The following is a 17,299-nucleotide window of genomic DNA, read 5'->3' as shown; positions in this document are numbered from 1 at the left end:
CAGGCAGCTTCTATAACTACTACCAACACTATGACTTCACCTACATCACCTGCGGCATCGTCCTCATTATAGGAAGCATCTTCCTCTTTGTGGGAATGGGCATCAACTACCACATGTTAGACCGAGAAAAGAAAGCGGAGGAGCAAAAAGAGAGGGAGGGGCCCAAAGAGGAGCGTGCTGCCATGCTGCCGCCTTCTTCTCCGGCAAAATCGAGCGAGGATGGCGTACCAGCAGCTGTCACAATGGACGAAGTCTCCAGGATGGATGAGGACACAGTGTAAACGGACAAACTTGGGAAGAAATGAACACGCACGAGAGCTGCAGTTACAACCACACAGCATCTTTATAGAGAATAATCCCTTTTTACACCACCCTGAAGCCATAGAAACCGCTCCATGATTAAAACCAGAGGCCTGCTGCGGTGACGCTGATGTGAATCTGCGCTCGGCCTCATTCAGACCTCCGGTTTTTGGTCTTTGACGTGCCTTTTTGGTGAACTGAGAGCGTTCCAGGTGGTGCTGCTTGCATAAACACCAGATAGACGCACAGCAGACGGAGTGACTGTAACCATCCCGGAAAGTAACGAGGACTTTGTCTCAGGGTCTCAAGCTGTCACAAAGGTTCAGGGCCTCGTGCGCACACTTTTTAACGTTTTTTTTTTTTAATAAGTCACCATACATGTTACAATACAGAAATTTCTCCCTCGTGTTCTGCACAATCACTTCACTGCTCAAGGGCTGGATGTAAGCGCTCGCATCCACATTGTTAATCATAATATTAGTTAGGATTTTTTTTTAATTAATTAAAAAAATATGGGGTAAAAAGTAGTTCACTACAACACAGGGAAAAGTTAAGGTTCTTCTTTTTAACATTTTAGGAATGTAGAATAACAAATATCAGTTTTCCTGTTTGTGGAAAATCAGGAAGGTGTAATGTAGGAATCTTCTGAGCGGTATGAAACTAGGTCAGGATGCAGGTATGGAGGCAGAAATGTGGAATTTCAGAGCAGCTCTGATCTTTTATTGAACTGATGAAGATTATGAACATCATCGGAACAGGTCACACAGACGGGCTCCAACCCTGCTGATGCATCCACCACGTGAGCTGCAGGCTGGGTTGGGTAATAAACGGCACCACACGTTGGTGCGTGTGAGGGGGTGAAGCTGTGCGGAGTAGATGGATGGTTGGGTGGCTTCTGTGTGCTCTGAACATTGTTACAAAAATGTTTTTTTTTAATGTAATTTTTGGGGCGCAGAACAGCACATTTGTGGTATTTGAATAGTGAAAACGGTTTAGTTCAGTTTCTACAAATCCCTACAAAAAAAGTAAAATATTTTAGCTTTCAGGAAACGACAATCTAACGAGGTCCTTTTTATAGAGTTTAATGTATTTGGATCAGTGGCGACGTGAGTGAGTGAGGTGTGTTTGTGTTCCAGCAGGTAGGTTTAAAGTTTGGGGGGATTTTGTCATTTCATTCATTGTAAGTTCAGTCAGTTTGTGAAGTGTACAGAATTACTCATATCAGGAGGACAGATTTAACCGGGTGAATTAACGGGGCTGAAAGCTGAGAACGTTTAAAGAACCCTGTTGGGAGAGGGACTAACACGGTTATCATCTTTGTTTTCATCACGTTGAGAGTAACAGAAATATTGCACATGACCAGCTTTAGAATCGGATAAAGTCCCTGCCCACATGAGACGTTTCCACGGTCGCCCGAGCATTTCCTTCCTCACAGAGGAAAGCTTCCGATTGGGCGACAGATTTTACGTTTCCCTTTCAGTAGGAATGGATACTTATTATGTTATTATGTATTTTGGTGACTAAATATGACCAAATGTTAGTATTCAAAGTGATTAATTACAAAGTGTGAATTTGTTTCTTCATGTGTATTTTTGTAAAGGTACTACTGGTACCAATGGGGAAACTGGTCTCTCTCCTCGCTGAAGTATCCACCTGTTCAACAGGTTCATATTTCAGGGGAAAGAGCATCTGCTGCATCGGTACGGCCACATTCGACTGCTCCAAACCCTGATTATTTTTCTCCGTTAAAAAATAAATAAAAACAAAAAACTGACCTTCATGAACTTGTTGGTAATCGATAAACTGTTATTCTAGGTTTTATTTTCTGAATTATGGTCATTTCAAATTTAAAGTTCTACTTTCAGGATGAGCGTTTTGTGAAGTGACACACTGAAAGGAGGCGATACTGTTTCATTTAAACTGGGTTTTAAAACGGTATTATAATAGTCGCCTTTTTTAGTGTTTTTATAAAGCGGACAAAACTTTAGTTTCTGTAATATTTTTTCTTTTAGTTGCTGTGAATTTTTTTATGTGTGTTCTTATTATTTTGAGTGTTGAGAATAAACAGTTTTTAAAATGAAACCTGTTGTATTGATTCTGTAACTTAAAAATAAAGCTTTTTTTTTTTTTTCAAAATTAGCAGAAAAACTGTACATTTACAGTCATTACACATGTCTAACATTTTTATATAAAACTTAAATTCTTGCACTCAAATCCTGAAAAGGAGGCATCTCTATATACCTGAAGCTACCACAGCAAGCAAATACTTACAGAAGCTTGACGAGAGAGAAACGTGAAACTCGATGACAAATTCACACTCGCTGGACATTTCATTAGGTACACCTTGCTAGTACAGGGTTAGACTTCCTTGATTCTTCATGGCACATCTGTTATCTGTTGGCTTGAGATCAAGGGGGACATACAAATCCAAGAAACCAGTTTCAGATGATTTGAGTTCTATGATGTGTTATCCTGCTGGATGCAACCATCAGACATAGAAGGGTCGGACAGCACCAATCTGTGTGTATGCTGCGGTGTTTAAACCACGCTCATTTGGTGCCACGTGGCAAAAGGCATGCCAGAATATATCCTCCACACCAGCAGCTCGGCCTGCTGGTGTAAGGTGGGATGGATTCGTGCTCGTTCACTCCAAATTCTGACCCCTACCATGTGAATGTTTTTCTAATTTTCCATTATCCAATTTTGGAGAGCATGTGTAAATTAGAGTCTCAGTTTCCTGTTCTTAGCTGAGAGGAGGGGCACCCAGCGTGCTTATCTGCTGCTGCAGCCCATCTGCTGTAAGGCTTAACATGTTGTGCATTTAAAGATGCTCTTTTGCCTCTTTTACTTTTACATACTTTGGTTATAGCCAGGCGTTATGAGTTATTGTATAGTTTTGCTTTTTTCCACCCAGAGAATCACTGCTCACTGGATATGTTCTCTTTCTTAACAGCTCTGTAAACTCCAGAGATGGTTGTGTGTGTGTGGAAATCCCAGCAGATCAACAGTTTCTGAAAGACCAGCCTGTCTGGCACCAACAATCACACCTTTTCCAAAATCACTTAAATTACTTGTTGTGATTCTCGGTTTGAACTTCAGCTGGTTGTCTCAACATGGTGCTTTCAGTCGTGCAGACAAAGTTATTTGATTGGCTGATTTAAGAATTTGCACTGGTGTACCTAATGAAATGGAATGAGTGCATAGCTCTAACATTCAGATTTAACAAACACGACCCAGAAATGAGCCTCACAGGTGCTGGAAGATGGATTTTTGTAGTCTTTGGAGAGACTCGTGGTTTCCATGGTGTCATGGAGGGTGTGTGAGTGATGGAGCTCTGCAGTGCCGAAGCCCAATAATGTAGTTATTGTGTTTTTCATGGCTAAGGCAATACACACAGTTACATTTTTGTTTTAGAATTTTTTTCCACATATTTCTATTGTAATAAAAATCCTCGCTCCACTCACCCCTGTTCATTTTCAGCGCCCCTTCACATAGGTTCACTCGGGTCTCATTTTAAAAGTTCAACTAATATTTCCTTAAACATCAGCCGACTCAGCTGTGCCACTGAGAGGGAGTTGCCCTTCATCGTGTCCAGTGTTCAGTTGGAGGTGTGCGTGATGGTGGAGTCGTTTGTTTCGGAAGCTCGGCGCCGAGTGTGCGGCCGACAGTGAAGCAGCAGACGAAGCTCCGGGGAGACGCTGCTGGAGAAGGCGGAGTAGATCCAGGGGTTGGTGCAGGAGTTTAGACTGGCCAACAGCATCAGCAGGGTAAACGCTACACCTGTGTACACACACAGGAGGAGGAGGAGGTCCGTAAATGGCACAGGGGACTGCAGATCAGGCCATCAAGTCAAACTCTGCTTCAGGGTGGTATCTTTGGTAGCCCAGAGGTACTTATTGTAGTCTTGTATATAAAAGTTTATTAGAGAGTTTTAAAGTTAACACAATGACTTCATGTCTAAGGCATCTTTGTGTTGTACAGTTTGGACCCTGCACCAGCTGTCACAGGATGAGAGGCGGAGAAACACCCTGACAGATTACTGCTCCATTTAAATTGGGTTAAAGGTATTTATGTAAAGTTATTTAATTTTTTTTTAGGGATGTAGAGAACAAAAAAATCCTTAAAATTACATCAAGTTGGTCTGGCAGGACTGTGTGTGTGTGTGTGTGTGTGTGTGTGTGTGTGTGTGTGTGTGTGTGTGTGTGTGTGTACCGTTCTGAGGTGGGTCAGGGTCCCAGGCGGCCCAGAGCTGGACGCTGAAGAACGGGGCCCAGCAGAGCGAGTACACAAGCACAATGACCAGCGTCATCCTCACCGTTTTTGACATGGCTGCTGTTACCTCTCCACCTCTGACAGGAGGCAGTTTGGTGGGGTGTGGTGAGCAGGCAGCAGAGGGCGTTGTTGGATCTGGTGGGACGCCGGCTTGCAGCTGAGCTGACGAGGAGGACAAAAACATTCCTGTGACGCTCACTCTCCCTGAATTTCCTCATTTCATGAGTTAAGACCATAAATATGGTTACATTTTTATTTATTAATTTTTTATATATAACTTTTTGATTGTAGTAAAAGCACATATTAGCTAATTTCAGGCATGAGATGAGGAGCATACTCCAGATCTTAGTCACCTTCTACCACCACATTGCTTTAGGAGTAAGACTGCAATAAGTCAAGTGCCTGAAGCATGATCAGAAATGGGTGAAGAGTTTTTATGGAAAGTTTAGTTTACCTGAGCAGCACCAACATGTCAACCATGCCCTTTCTCAACTGCAGGACTGCTTCTCAACAACTGTATGGGATTTATTCTCCAGCCACAACCTCCAGGAGTACACGGACACTGTACTCTCGTACATCAGGAACTGTGTTGACAATGTCACCGTCAACAAAAAGGTCAGGGTGTTTCCAAATCAAAAACCCTGGATGAATAGCGAAGTGCAATCCCTCCTAAAAAGCCGCAACACTGCCTTCAAGTCAGGGGACAGGGCTGCGTATAGGGCGGCCAGGGCAGACCTGAGTAGAGGCATCAGGAAAGCTAAGGCCGCCTATAGGAGGAGGATTGAAGATCACTTTGCTGACAACGACCCCAGAAAAATGTGGCAGGGGATCAATCACATTACCAACTACAGAAGCAATAACCAGGCAACATCTAGGACTGATGCCTCACTGGCTGAGGATCTAAACCGTTTCTTCGCCCGATTTGAGACGACCAGGCCCTCAGCTGCCACACCACTTCCACCCGCCCCCAGCACTGGCACACTAACACTTAGGGAGCATCAAGTGAGGTGTGTTCTAAGGTCAGTGAATCCCAGGAAGGCGGCAGGTCCTGATGGAATACATGGAAAGGTTCTCAGAGCATGTGCTGACGAACTGACCGGAGTCTTCACTAAAATCTTCAACCTTTCCTTGTCATCAAACACCGTCCCGCCCTGCCTCAAAACCTCCACCATCATCCCCATCGCCAAGAAGACAGCTGTGGCCAGCCCAAATGACTACAGGCCTGTTGCACTTACGCCTGTAGTGATGAAATGCTTTGAGAGACTGGTCTGTCAGCACATCAGGGCCGATCTGCCTCCCACTCTGGACCCCCACCAATTTGCCTACAGGACAAATCGTTCCACCGAGGACGCTATCACCATAGCACTCCACACTGCGCTGAGTCACCTGGAGCACCGAGGAAGCTATGTGAGAATGCTCTTTCTGGACTTCAGCTCAGCATTCAATCATATCATCCCGGAGATCCTGGTCCAGAAACTGTCTCACCTGGGACTCTCCACCCCCATCTGCCTCTGGATCAAGGACTTCCTGACAAATAGACCACAGTCTGTCAGACTCGGCCCCCACCGGTCCAGCACCATCACACTCAGCACCGGGTCTCCACAAGGATGTGTTTTGAGTCCCCTCCTGTTTACGCTCTACACATCCGACTGCTCCCCTACCCATCTCTCAAACACCATCATAAAGTTCGCAGATGACACCACAGTGGTTGGACTCATCTCAAGGGGGGATGAGTCGGACTACAGAGATGAGGTCAACAGACTGACTGAGTGGTGTTCAGTTAACAACCTCCAACTGAACACCACGAAAACTAAAGAACTTATCTTGGACTTCAGGAAGGGCAGAGCAGACCCGGCCCCACTTTACATTCACGGGAGCTGTGTGGAGAGGGTACGCTCCATGAGGTTTCTGGGCGTGCAGATATCTGATGACCTCTCCTGGACTGCAAATACTACGGCGGTGGTTAAAAAGGCCCAGCAGCGTCTCCACTTTCTGAGAGTGCTCAGGAGGAACAACCTGGAGGAGAGGCTGCTGGTGACATTTTACAGAGCCACCATAGAGAGCATCCTAACGTACGGCATAACAACATGGTATGCAGGGTGCTCAGCTGCAGACAGGAAAGTACTGCAGAGGGTCATCAACACAGCCCAGAAGATCACTGGCTGCTCTCTGCCCAGCCTGGAGGTCACTGCAAACTCTCGGTACCTCAGCAGAGCTGGCAATATCATCAAGGACCACTCTCACCCCAGCAACCAACTGTTTGAACTATTACCGTCAGGCCGACGGTACAGGTCACATAAAACCAGGACAAAAAGATTCAGGGATAGCTTCTTTCCCAGAGCTATCACCGTAGTAAATAAGCACTAAAACAATTGAACCTATTCCATACCGTCACTGTCATTATATTATGCTGCTATTCATACTGTCATTATATTAATGCTGCTATCCTGTATATATTGTACATACTATTGTTTGAGTACTTACGATTGTTTTTTTTGTACTTTTTATATTTTACATTTATATTTATTATTGAAACTTGCACCAAGGGAGTGGCACTCCAATTTCGTTGTACTCTGTACAATGACAATAAAGGCTATTCTATTCTATTCTATTCATAACTGCTGACTGAGAAACTGAAGAACAGTGCACATTCTTAGGTGGTGACGTGCCAGTCATGTGGTAAAACACTCCGTAATTCATATACATAATTAACTGTCTGCAGACCAGTGAGGACCATAATTTACCAAATGAACATCATGTTGATTTCAACAGGACTGCAGAGCTGTGACTGAGCGCCTAAACTAATCAGGAAACATGAGTTAGCATGAGGGTTGTTTCTCCATAAGCTTCTTTACAGACTGTTGTCCTTTACCAACTACAGCAGTCGACCCCTGCTGGCCATTATAAACTATTGCAGGTTTAAGGCTTATAGATACGTCCATCTCAAGGCTCAGTGTAGGATAAATAAGCATTATTATCATTATTGAATCATGCAAAGCTACTGTAGAGTCCAAGAATGATCACCCATCGGGAGGTGCTGATAGGTGGACACAGGGTCCAAACTGCAGTCATTTCCAGGGTTGTTGTACACGAGGGGGGAAACATAGAAGGGGACATTAGACTTTCCTTCTCCTCCTCCTCTTTTTCCTCTCTGGGTTTCTTTTCTTAATTGAGGGAGAGCAGCGGGGGACAGGCGGCAGTCTGATTTCAGGTACAGATTGTTATGAATCTCCTTGAAGATTCGCACCTAAAGGAAGAAAGACGAGAGAGGGTAAATTTTTGTTTCCAGAAGCATCTTGTCTTCTGGTTCTCTCTGTTCTACCTGGCAGATGGTGATGATCAGAACGGGGAGGATGAAGATGGCTAGCGTCATCCACGTCACGTAGGCTTTGAGGCCCCAGGACTCGGCAAAATTGCCCCAACATTCATACACACCTGGAGCCAACTCAGAACGGGAAAAGATAAAGACCTGCAAACCAGCAAAGAGATGAGTGGAGATGATGGAAACAGCAAACAGTCTGATTTTGTGTTTGTGCTCTCTTCTATAAGATTTTAATTGGCACGGTGCTTATTTACGACTTCGTGTTTTAACGTGATAAAAGTGTTGGTTGGAAATGTGACAAAATGGGACACTACCTCTGTTTATCTTCAAAGTTAAAGGCAAACATATGTGAATTTGATGATAGGCCTTTAAAGTAACAGCTTAAGACCAGAATGATGCCCCTGTCCTTTCTTTGACTATCACCTTGTTTTCTTCTCTTTTTAATGTTAATTTTAAGAGCCTAACGGTAATCAGAACCTAAGTTATGCATCTCAGGAGCAGATCTGTGGCCAGCCTCTTTGGCATACCTGTGGCAGGCTGAGCAGCAGCGACAGTACCCAGGCCAGCACGATGAAGCTGTTCCAGCGCTTCGTGGCCCCGCTGCGATGTGCCTGCAGGGGGCAGCAGATAGCATAGTGGCGATCCACTGTCATGGCCACGATGATGTAGGAGGAGGCAAACATTCCAAGAACCTGAAGGTACTTCACCAGGCGACATAAGAAGTCAGGACCAGGAAAGCGTCCCTTAGCGTCCCACACGAGCTGGGGCAACACCTCAGAGAGGAAGAGGAGAGGGAGGAAGGATATATGCTTTTGAAGTAACATGTCGCAATATATTTTCTCTGTGGAGAGTTGTGGTATATGATGCACAAATTTTATGCACACACACATGCACACAAACACACACAGACATTTGTGCATATTAAAAATCTCGAGGTACAGATTAGTGTGCTCATTCATAAATCCCAGAGCACATTTACATATTCCACTTCAAATTTACAGATTAATGCAAAAACTGAAAGACTTCTGTGCACTTTTCTGAATTTGCATGTACATTTAAAATCTCAAATTTGTGTACAAAATACAAAAAACACCAAAAAAAAAAAAAAAATCAATGAAAAATTACAAGTATTTGTGCACATAATAATGATAATGGATTGGATTTATATAGCGCTTTTCAAGGCACCCAAAGCGCTTTACACTATTCATTCACTCTCGCATTCACACACTGGTGGAGGCAAGCTACGGTTGTAGCCACAGCTGCCCTGGGGTAGACTGACAGAGGCGAGGCTGCCATATCGCGCCATCGGCCCCTCTGGCCAACACCAGTAGGCGGTAGGGTAAAGTGTCTTGCCCAAGGACACAACCACCAGGACAGAGAGCCCGGGGATCAAACCGGCGACCTTCCAGTTACAGATACGCTTCCCAACCCCCTGAGCCACGGTCGCCCCACATAATAGATTCATGTGCACTTTTACCCCAGTTTAGTTCACATTTACATGTAGGTGTGCATATTTGGAAACCTGTGAAGACATTTGCTGACTTCAGTGTGTTTGTCTTTTTCCAGATTTATGTATTTGTTTACAAACTGTAAAAAAAAGATCACATTTCCAGATTATTGTATCTGCACATATTTTCAGATAATACTACAATTACACACCTGTATAACACACATATAACCCACAACGTGAATGAGTGTTTGCTACCTGGAACAGCGCCACCACCAGGTCAGCCACACAAAGGTTCAGCATGAACTGGTGCAGGGGGTTGTGGTGTCGCCTTCGTCTTAGCAACACCACCAGGACCAGCCCGTTGCCAAGTAACGCCATCACTAAGATGACCGCCAGCACCACCACCTCGGCCACGGCCAGCAGGGCGTCTCGTTCCCGCTCTGTAGCATTAGCACCGGTGGGGGTCTCAGAGACCGCCGGCCGGTCGATGGACGTATACGTGTCTGTTATCACAGAAACGGACATGCTGGCTGGGACAGGAGAGGAACACCACAGAAAGACAAGACGATGACATCGTTATGAAGGAAAACTGTGAAACAAACGTTAATCTTTCCTGGTCCATCTTTTGTATACAGGTGATTATTATTACGTTTTAGAAAGTTTAATACAAGCACCTCAAAAGGGGGTTGAAGTACAGCACTCAAGTTAATTTAAAATCTATTTATTTATTCAATTTTTTCTTAATTTGATGTATTTTCAGTCACTATAAAAAGTTTATTGTTAAATTCTTAGAATCAGGTGCAGTTTTGGGGAAATCCCTAACTGCCCGTAAGTTTGTAATGATGTTCACTGGAGACTGGCCAAACAACAGGACTTCATTACTGCCTTCACATTTGGTCTGATGAGCCCTGTGGGCTCTATGATTGTGTCTGCGTGCGTGCACTGAACTGTAAAAACTGCCGAGTGTCTTTGTTTGTGATTCTTGAAGCCCTCCACCCCTTTATTTGTTTGTTTAGGGAAGAAGTGTTGATCTCTTTTTAGTTCACGGGACACAAAAAGACCAATTTGATCCCAAATGGGCCAGACAAATGGCACTGTTGTATAAGATCCTATAAAAACATTTGAAAATGTTCCCTTTCTTTTTCTGTCAGATGCACTGTTTCTTTTTTCTTTTTTCTTCTTTTCCATTCTTTCAGTTATTGTACTCATTACACCCATTTTCCCCAAATTCTTTGAGTATTTATTTGAAATAATCACTAATCTAAATAACGTCCAAAACAGGTTTTTTTTTTAATCATTTATGAAGTTTATGCATTTATTCAATAAAGAGCTAATCTGTTTGATTTTCCTTGGCGTTCAGGCTGCTACTCTATTCTTTACATCACTTCCTCTTTCCCATCAAACTCAGTATCAACATCATTACTGTAGGCCAATCATTCTCTTTTCCTCCTTTTACCCAATCAGCCTCTCTTCTTTGCGGTTTAAAGCTCCGGGCTCTTCTGTTATTTGCCTTTCTGACTTGCTTCCTCCTTATCCAATCCTCCTTTGCCATCTTCATCACCACCAGCACATATCATGTAGATTCTGAGCACCGGGGCAGTCTAATTTATTCTGTATGTGAATAAATCCCCTCTCCTGAACTATTGCTAAACCCTACATGGAAGTGGCTGGTAAAGGTAGACCTAAGCAGCTTCCCAGCAAACCCAAAGCAAAGTTGGACCTACAAAATCCAAGTGTGCAAAGAGCTGTTCAAGTGTCCTAAGAACCTCTGGCCAAGTCTGATTTTACAGGCCCATTTCTGCATAGTTTTCATTGTTTTAAGTGCTTCTGTAGTCAGGTGAGTGTGACAGACATCAGTAGATGCATGCAGCATTTGCAGACATAAAAACACTTCTTAGTCTCAGACAACAAATTTCTTTGGGCAGTAGAAAAAGAAAGCTTCGTCTTGGTTGAGGTTATAGCATGGTCTACCCACTGACTCGCTGGAAGTGGGTAGATCATCATGGATAATGATGACCTCACACCTGGGTCATGAGTCATGTCATCCATATGCCTCCAGTGTTCTGTTTTATCTTGAACTGTTAATCCATTTTTGAAAGTCTATAGGTCCTAATTCAGTTCCCGGTGCAACTCCACACATGGCATTCAAAATCAGACAGATGTCCTGCTTGGTCATGAAATCAGATCCAAGTCCAAGTTTGAGGAGGCACCAAACTGCCCGTGAAGTGCACACTGATGCTGGAACATCCAAGGACGTTCGCACCGTACACCAGGGGCTCAAACTCCAGTCCTCGAGGGCCAGTGTCCTGCAACTTTTCCATGTGTCATCTGAATAAAATTAGTAGGTCATTAGCAAGAGTATAGAACTTGACTGCATGCTGAAGTGGCAACCCCTAACCCTACTCAAGTAAATTTAAGTAAATGTGTTTGGAAAGATATACTTCTCAAAGTATTTCTATTGCATCATGTTCATTCACACATGAGCTGCTGTAACATGAATCAAATGGCTGAATGTTCACCTCAGCATGCAGTCAGGTTCTATAGTCTTGCTAATGGCCTACTAATTGTATTCAGGTATGTTGCAACAGGGACACATGGAAAAGTTGCAGGACACTGGCCCTCGAGGACCGGAGTTTGAAACCCCTGGTCTACACAGAGCTCGTCAACTGATGCGTTTGCTTGTGTTGGCAAAACTGAATTAGGTCAGGATTTGGATTAAACGCAGCAAACTGCTCGCATACTTTGATGATCTGAGCTCCTAATGAGGTTGTTCTAAGTTCATCCACGTTTGGAGTCAAACACTTTGGTATGCGGATAACAATGCAACATGCTTCTGATTGCTTACTAAAAAGCAGCTCGTCGCAGGAGGATGTCACACGTTTTAAATGCCTTTAATCAAGCTGTCATCAAATATAAATCCAGTCAAACCTTCATTGTCATTTGCATGCTAGAGCTTATAACTGCGTTTGTCGATGGCACCGTGAACTGTTCACAATGATTCCTGGAAGAGTCCATGCAGTGATAACGTCTGTTTTTAATGCAGTGCTGTCGGAGGACCCGTCCATCACAGGCATACCTGCCAACCTCGTCCTTTGTGCACAGAGATTTCTCGAGATTCTCCGATTTTTTTGATGATATCACATACTGTAGATGATGAGTATTCAGAGTTTTCACAATATTACATTGATGAACATTATTCAGAAATAGATCCACTCTGTCTCTCCAAGATGCTATTTTCACATCAAACAGTCAATGTTAGTTGTTGCCATTTTATCTAATTACTTGAAAAGTGATTCTCCAGTTGTTAAAAGTACCACTTTTCCAGCCTTTTAAACACCTGCCTCAACATTTTTGAGATGTGTTAATGTCACCAAATTTAAAAAGGATTTTTTTTTAAATGCTGTCAGATTTCTCAGATTAAACATTTGATATGTTTTCTGTGCTCTATTGTGAATAAAATGCGGGTTTGTGACATTAGCACATCATTGCAGTCCGTTTTGTTTACATTTTAAACATCATCTTTTTTAAATTCAGTTTGTACAAAAACAGCTAAAGGGATTTGCCAGTGAATCATCTGAACTGGCAGCTGCTTTAAAAATCATTTGAGGTAATCATGGCCGAGTTTCTGATTTAATCCCAATTTTTACAATAAAAGAATCAGCAGATAAATTATTGATTTAAAAAAAAAACAATCATTAGCAGACAGAAAATGATTTAAATGAACTCCAACAGTAAAACCTTGCATGGATACAGTAATATTAATAATTTATTATATGATATATACTTTAACAGATTTTTTAACTTCATCCTCCAGTAGTTATATAATAAAAAACTGCAGCAGTTAAAACTCATTCACGAAATGCTAATTAAATGTCAAAACTAAAGAAAAGTCATCAGATCTCTTTTGTGTTTCCTCTTTTTCTATGTTTTTGTTGAAATTATTGCCAAGTCTGACAGAAAGAAACACTTTAGGATGTAAATGTTAGAGTCTGCAGGTGAGAAAGTATTTTTCATTCAGCCAGAGGTGTCTGCGCACGAGCTAAATACAGGAGTCACTCCAGTATCTGTTTAAATAAACTGAACAGCCGAGACTGATGACGAAGGCTAGACGCCTGCTTTATATTGAAGGTTATTTGCCTATTGCTTTGCAAAAATGGCAAAGCTAAAGCTAAAATCATCAGTTTTCTTTAGTCTTTTCTGTTTTCTTTTTAAGCTTCAGTTTGAACATCATGAATTTCAGTCGGAAGAGGAGAAAATATTTTCCAGTCAGCCGGAGGTGTCAGGTTGGAAGCACTAGAGATGAACAGAGAATTCCCTCCAGCCCACGGAGCTGAGTTTGTTGACACCTTTCAGCTCCTTTAATCCTATTAGAAAGCTGGACACCTGCTGCTTTACACATAATTTGCTTTGCAGAAGCCGTAAAGCTAAAAATCAATTCAGTTTACTCGTTTTTTGCAATCCTCTACCGCTTTTGATTAAAAAAAAAACAACCCTAAAGAGCATGAAACAGGAGGTTTAAAGTGCGTGACTAAAATTAACATCTATCTGTACAGATTTTAATTTCCCATTTTCATGAAAAACAGGAAAATCATAGAGAAATACGAGGAGACGGAGCCGACTCACCTCCTCCTCAGCGTCCCGTGAAGCATCTGTAGGAGCCAGGACAACCTGATCTGCTGTTGCACACACTAGCTGCATCCATGCTGTGTCTGCTGCATGTGTCTGTGTGCGTTTGTGTGCTTATTACACTGATGGTGACCTCTGCCAACTCGCTCTGCTGTTTCTCCTCTCTCTCCTCTTTAGCACATCCCTCTCTCTCTCTCTCTCGCCTTTCTGGATTTTATGAACGTGGAAGAAGAAGAGGAGGAGTGAGAGAGAGGGTGATGAAAGGACGCAGTGCCCGGGCAGTGTTTGCGAATTAATGTGATTTCCTGTTGATTATTGATATTAAACATGTGGCTGTTGGCCCTGCTTTTGATCCACCCTTCAGAGCAGATCATGGGGAACATACACCAGCAGATGAAATGAGATTTTCTCTATTAGGCTTCCAGAAATGATCAAAGACCCTTCATACGCGCAAACTAATATGCGTACGTGTGAGTTTGCATCAGCGGGTGGTCGAGAGGGGTGTGAACAGGCGGGCAGAGAGAGTGTCAGATGTTGTGACAGATGGGAGCTCAGGTTTTTGGAGAGAAATGAGAAGGCAGCAGCAACAGAAGGAGACTTGTCTTTCTCAGCAACCTTTTTCCCTCTCACCCCTGCTCCACTGTTTTCCCTTCTTCTGCATCTCGCTGTCCTGCATTCCAGTTTCCTCTCCCGCTCTCATTCCTTCTCCCTCTGACGGGGCGGTAATCTGCTTGCTTCCCCTCGATTGCTCCCTCATTTGGAGAGGCCTCTAATTATCGAGGGGCCCGCAGAGCAACCTTAAACATACACACAGAAACAGTCGAGCGCGAGGCTCATTGCTGCTCCGCCATTTGTGTATAAACAACTTTCTTATGTCTGTTAAGTATTAAGCATGAACACCAGGCTTCAATTAGTTTTAGTTTACGTGTGAATTGTTGGTTTTTTTAGCTGCACGGCAGTCAAAAAAAAGACTTTTGTTTTGGTCAGCAAATCCCTTCATTACCCGCTGTGCTCTGTTCCTACTGAAGAAACTTGTCCTTTTAAGGCAGGTCATGCATACTGATGTCTCGCAGCTTGTGTCAGTGTACTGGCTTCCTGCGCCTTTTAGAAAAGACTGTAAAGTCCTTTTACTTGTTTGTAAAGTCTAACCTTTCATAGATCTGCAACTTCCAGCTACGGGTGAGAGATATTTTGCTTCCTGTCTTTTATTTCCAGTTAACTGGAAACCATTATTGAGGCCTGGTTCTAGAAAAAAAAAAGCCACACAGGTAGTTGAATGTTGATTTTATCCAAAAATGGCTACTGATCCATTTTAATTGTCCTGAAAACTCCCTGAAAGCCTTCCGTCGATCCAAAATGCTGCCGTGAGAGTACTGACAGGGACTAGAAAGAGAGAACATATTTCTCACTATTGGCTTCTCTTCAGTCCAGAATCAAATTCAAAACCCTGCTCCTCACATACAAGGTCTTGAATAATCAGGCCCCATCTTATCTTCATTACCTTATAGTACCATATTATCCCATTAGAGCACTTCGCTCTCAGACCGCAGGCTTACTTTTTGTTCCTAGAGGATTTAAAAGTAGAATGGGAGGCAGAGCCTTCAGCCTTTTGGCCCCTTTTATGTGGAACCAGCTTCTAGTTTGAACTTAAAAGATGTCTCTACTTTTAAGGTTAGGCTTAAAACTTTCCTTTTTGCTAAAGCATATAGTTGGAGCTGGATCAGGAGGTCCTTAATCCTCCCTTAGTTATGCTGCAATACGTTATGCTGGGGGATTCCCATGATGCTCATGATGTATGACTCACTATGTGTTCATACACCTCTCTGCATGTAATTATTAGTTCTTATTAATCTCTGGCTCTCTTCCACAGCATGTCCTTTTCTTCTCTTCCTCCCCTCACCCCATCCAGTCGCAAGATAGGTGCCCCTCTCTGATCCTGGATCTGCCGGAGGTTTCTTCCTGTTAAAAGGGACTTTTCCTTCCTACTCTTGCCAAGTGCTGATTGTTGAGGTTTTCTCTCTATTAATGTGGAGTGTTTACCTTAAAATATAAAGTGCTTCGAGAAGACTGTTGGTGTGATTTGGTGCTATATAAATAAAGTTGAACCAAATTAAATTGAATCTGGATTTACGTCAGGGTGAGACTCTCTGCCTGTTTACTCTCCATAACTAGTCATCAGAAGTGTAGTTAAACTGCAACAGATACTTTCATGTAGCTGGTTGTGATGGTTGATGGAGAAACTGTCTCAAGGCCGAAAGAATTCACAGTAACTTAATAAATTACCGCACACACCCAGCATATGTCAATCTGTAGGACACATGTGTGAGTCTATGTAACTCCACCCTTTTAAAACGGTGGGCCTTTTACCTTCTAACCATCAGACTGTGAACAAACAGAAACCTCTAAGTTAAAAACACTCTGGTTAAGCCTTCAATTAACTGATTTTCACTGATTATAAAGGGATATTTCACAATCACTTGAATGTTTATTGTGTTACATTTGATGCTGTATTTTTACCTTTAAATGGAGGGCAATGGAAATACCACCATGGTGGGTGTGTAATTCTGTGAATAGGATTGATCTTTAATTGTATTTATAAGAAGCAAAACGATAATTAAATTGATGGGGTTTGTTAGTGTTATCGGCGCATCAGCAGCTGGAGGAGTATTGAAACGTCTGGTGTTGTGTAGTGCAAAACACAAAATAATGAGGCTGAAGGGACCCAAACAAACACTGTGATGCTGGGTGGACGGGGAGAGAACGACGCAGCCAGCTCTTAAATGCTCTGCGGAGACTGAACAGGTGCGCCCATTAGCGCTAATTAACCCCGCCCACTCTGAAAACTGCACAACAACACAGACGAGACGGAAGGAAATGTGACCAGAGGGCTGCCACATTACATAATTACTGTTATTAACACCATGTTACAACACCTGTAGCCTTGGCCCCTCCCATTTAAAACAAGCCAAAATAAATTCATGCAGGTAAAAAATGGATGGATGCTCCACAGGTTTTTAGTTAACCGTATCTCTGATGCCTTAAACCTCCATTCTTTCTACTGGCCAGCGGGGGGCGACTTCTGGTTGCAAAAATACTTCCATTAGAAGTCTAAGGAAAGACTGCCCTTGACCAACTTGATCTGTGATCTGAGTTACTTTATTTATATTTAGTTATTTGAAGCAGGGCTGCGATACATTTTCCATATAATTATTATCACAGTGGTTCATATAAAAATGACCAGAGTTTCAAATACTGAGGTGTAAGTGCAAGTAATCCCTGTAAGCCCAAAGCTCAGGCTCTAAACACTGATTAAAGAGACAGTGGAGGAA

The 17,299-nt window shown here is 42.9% G+C and overlaps 2 protein-coding genes across 3 annotated transcripts in view; one reads left to right on the top strand and one right to left on the bottom strand.

The window, feature by feature from the left end:
* Positions 1-2,382, top strand: part of LOC113012855 (monocarboxylate transporter 1-like) — a 30,134-nt gene extending 27,752 nt beyond the window's left edge. Inside the window, exon 5 of the mRNA XM_026153249.2 lies at positions 4-2,382. Coding sequence (XP_026009034.1) covers positions 4-281 — 278 coding nt within the window. The 3' untranslated portion in view covers positions 282-2,382. The remainder of the gene's footprint in view (positions 1-3) is intronic.
* Positions 1,799-14,097, bottom strand: LOC113013253 (vasopressin V2 receptor-like). Of its 2 annotated transcripts, none has more exons than XM_026153993.2 (7): positions 13,968-14,097; positions 9,600-9,874; positions 8,422-8,667; positions 7,895-8,041; positions 7,597-7,819; positions 4,513-4,734; positions 1,799-4,080 (listed from the first exon to the last, which is right to left on the bottom strand). In XM_026153993.2, exons 2-7 carry the CDS (start codon positions 9,867-9,869, stop codon positions 3,899-3,901), a joined length of 1,290 nt encoding a protein of 429 aa, XP_026009778.1. In that variant the 5' UTR covers positions 9,870-9,874; positions 13,968-14,097; the 3' UTR covers positions 1,799-3,898. The 2 variants fall into 2 exon arrangements, with proteins under 2 accessions (XP_026009778.1, XP_026009779.1); XM_026153994.2 differs by having other exon boundaries at positions 3,940-4,080; positions 4,513-4,729.
* Positions 14,098-17,299: the final 3,202 nt, after the last annotated feature.

This window comes from Astatotilapia calliptera, chromosome 20 (genome assembly GCF_964374335.1).
Source record: "Astatotilapia calliptera chromosome 20, fAstCal68.1, whole genome shotgun sequence".
In the NCBI taxonomy this organism is placed as follows: domain Eukaryota; kingdom Metazoa; phylum Chordata; class Actinopteri; order Cichliformes; family Cichlidae; genus Astatotilapia; species Astatotilapia calliptera.
Note: the sequence above shows the minus strand (reverse complement) of the source record. Positions and strands in the feature narration are given on the sequence as shown.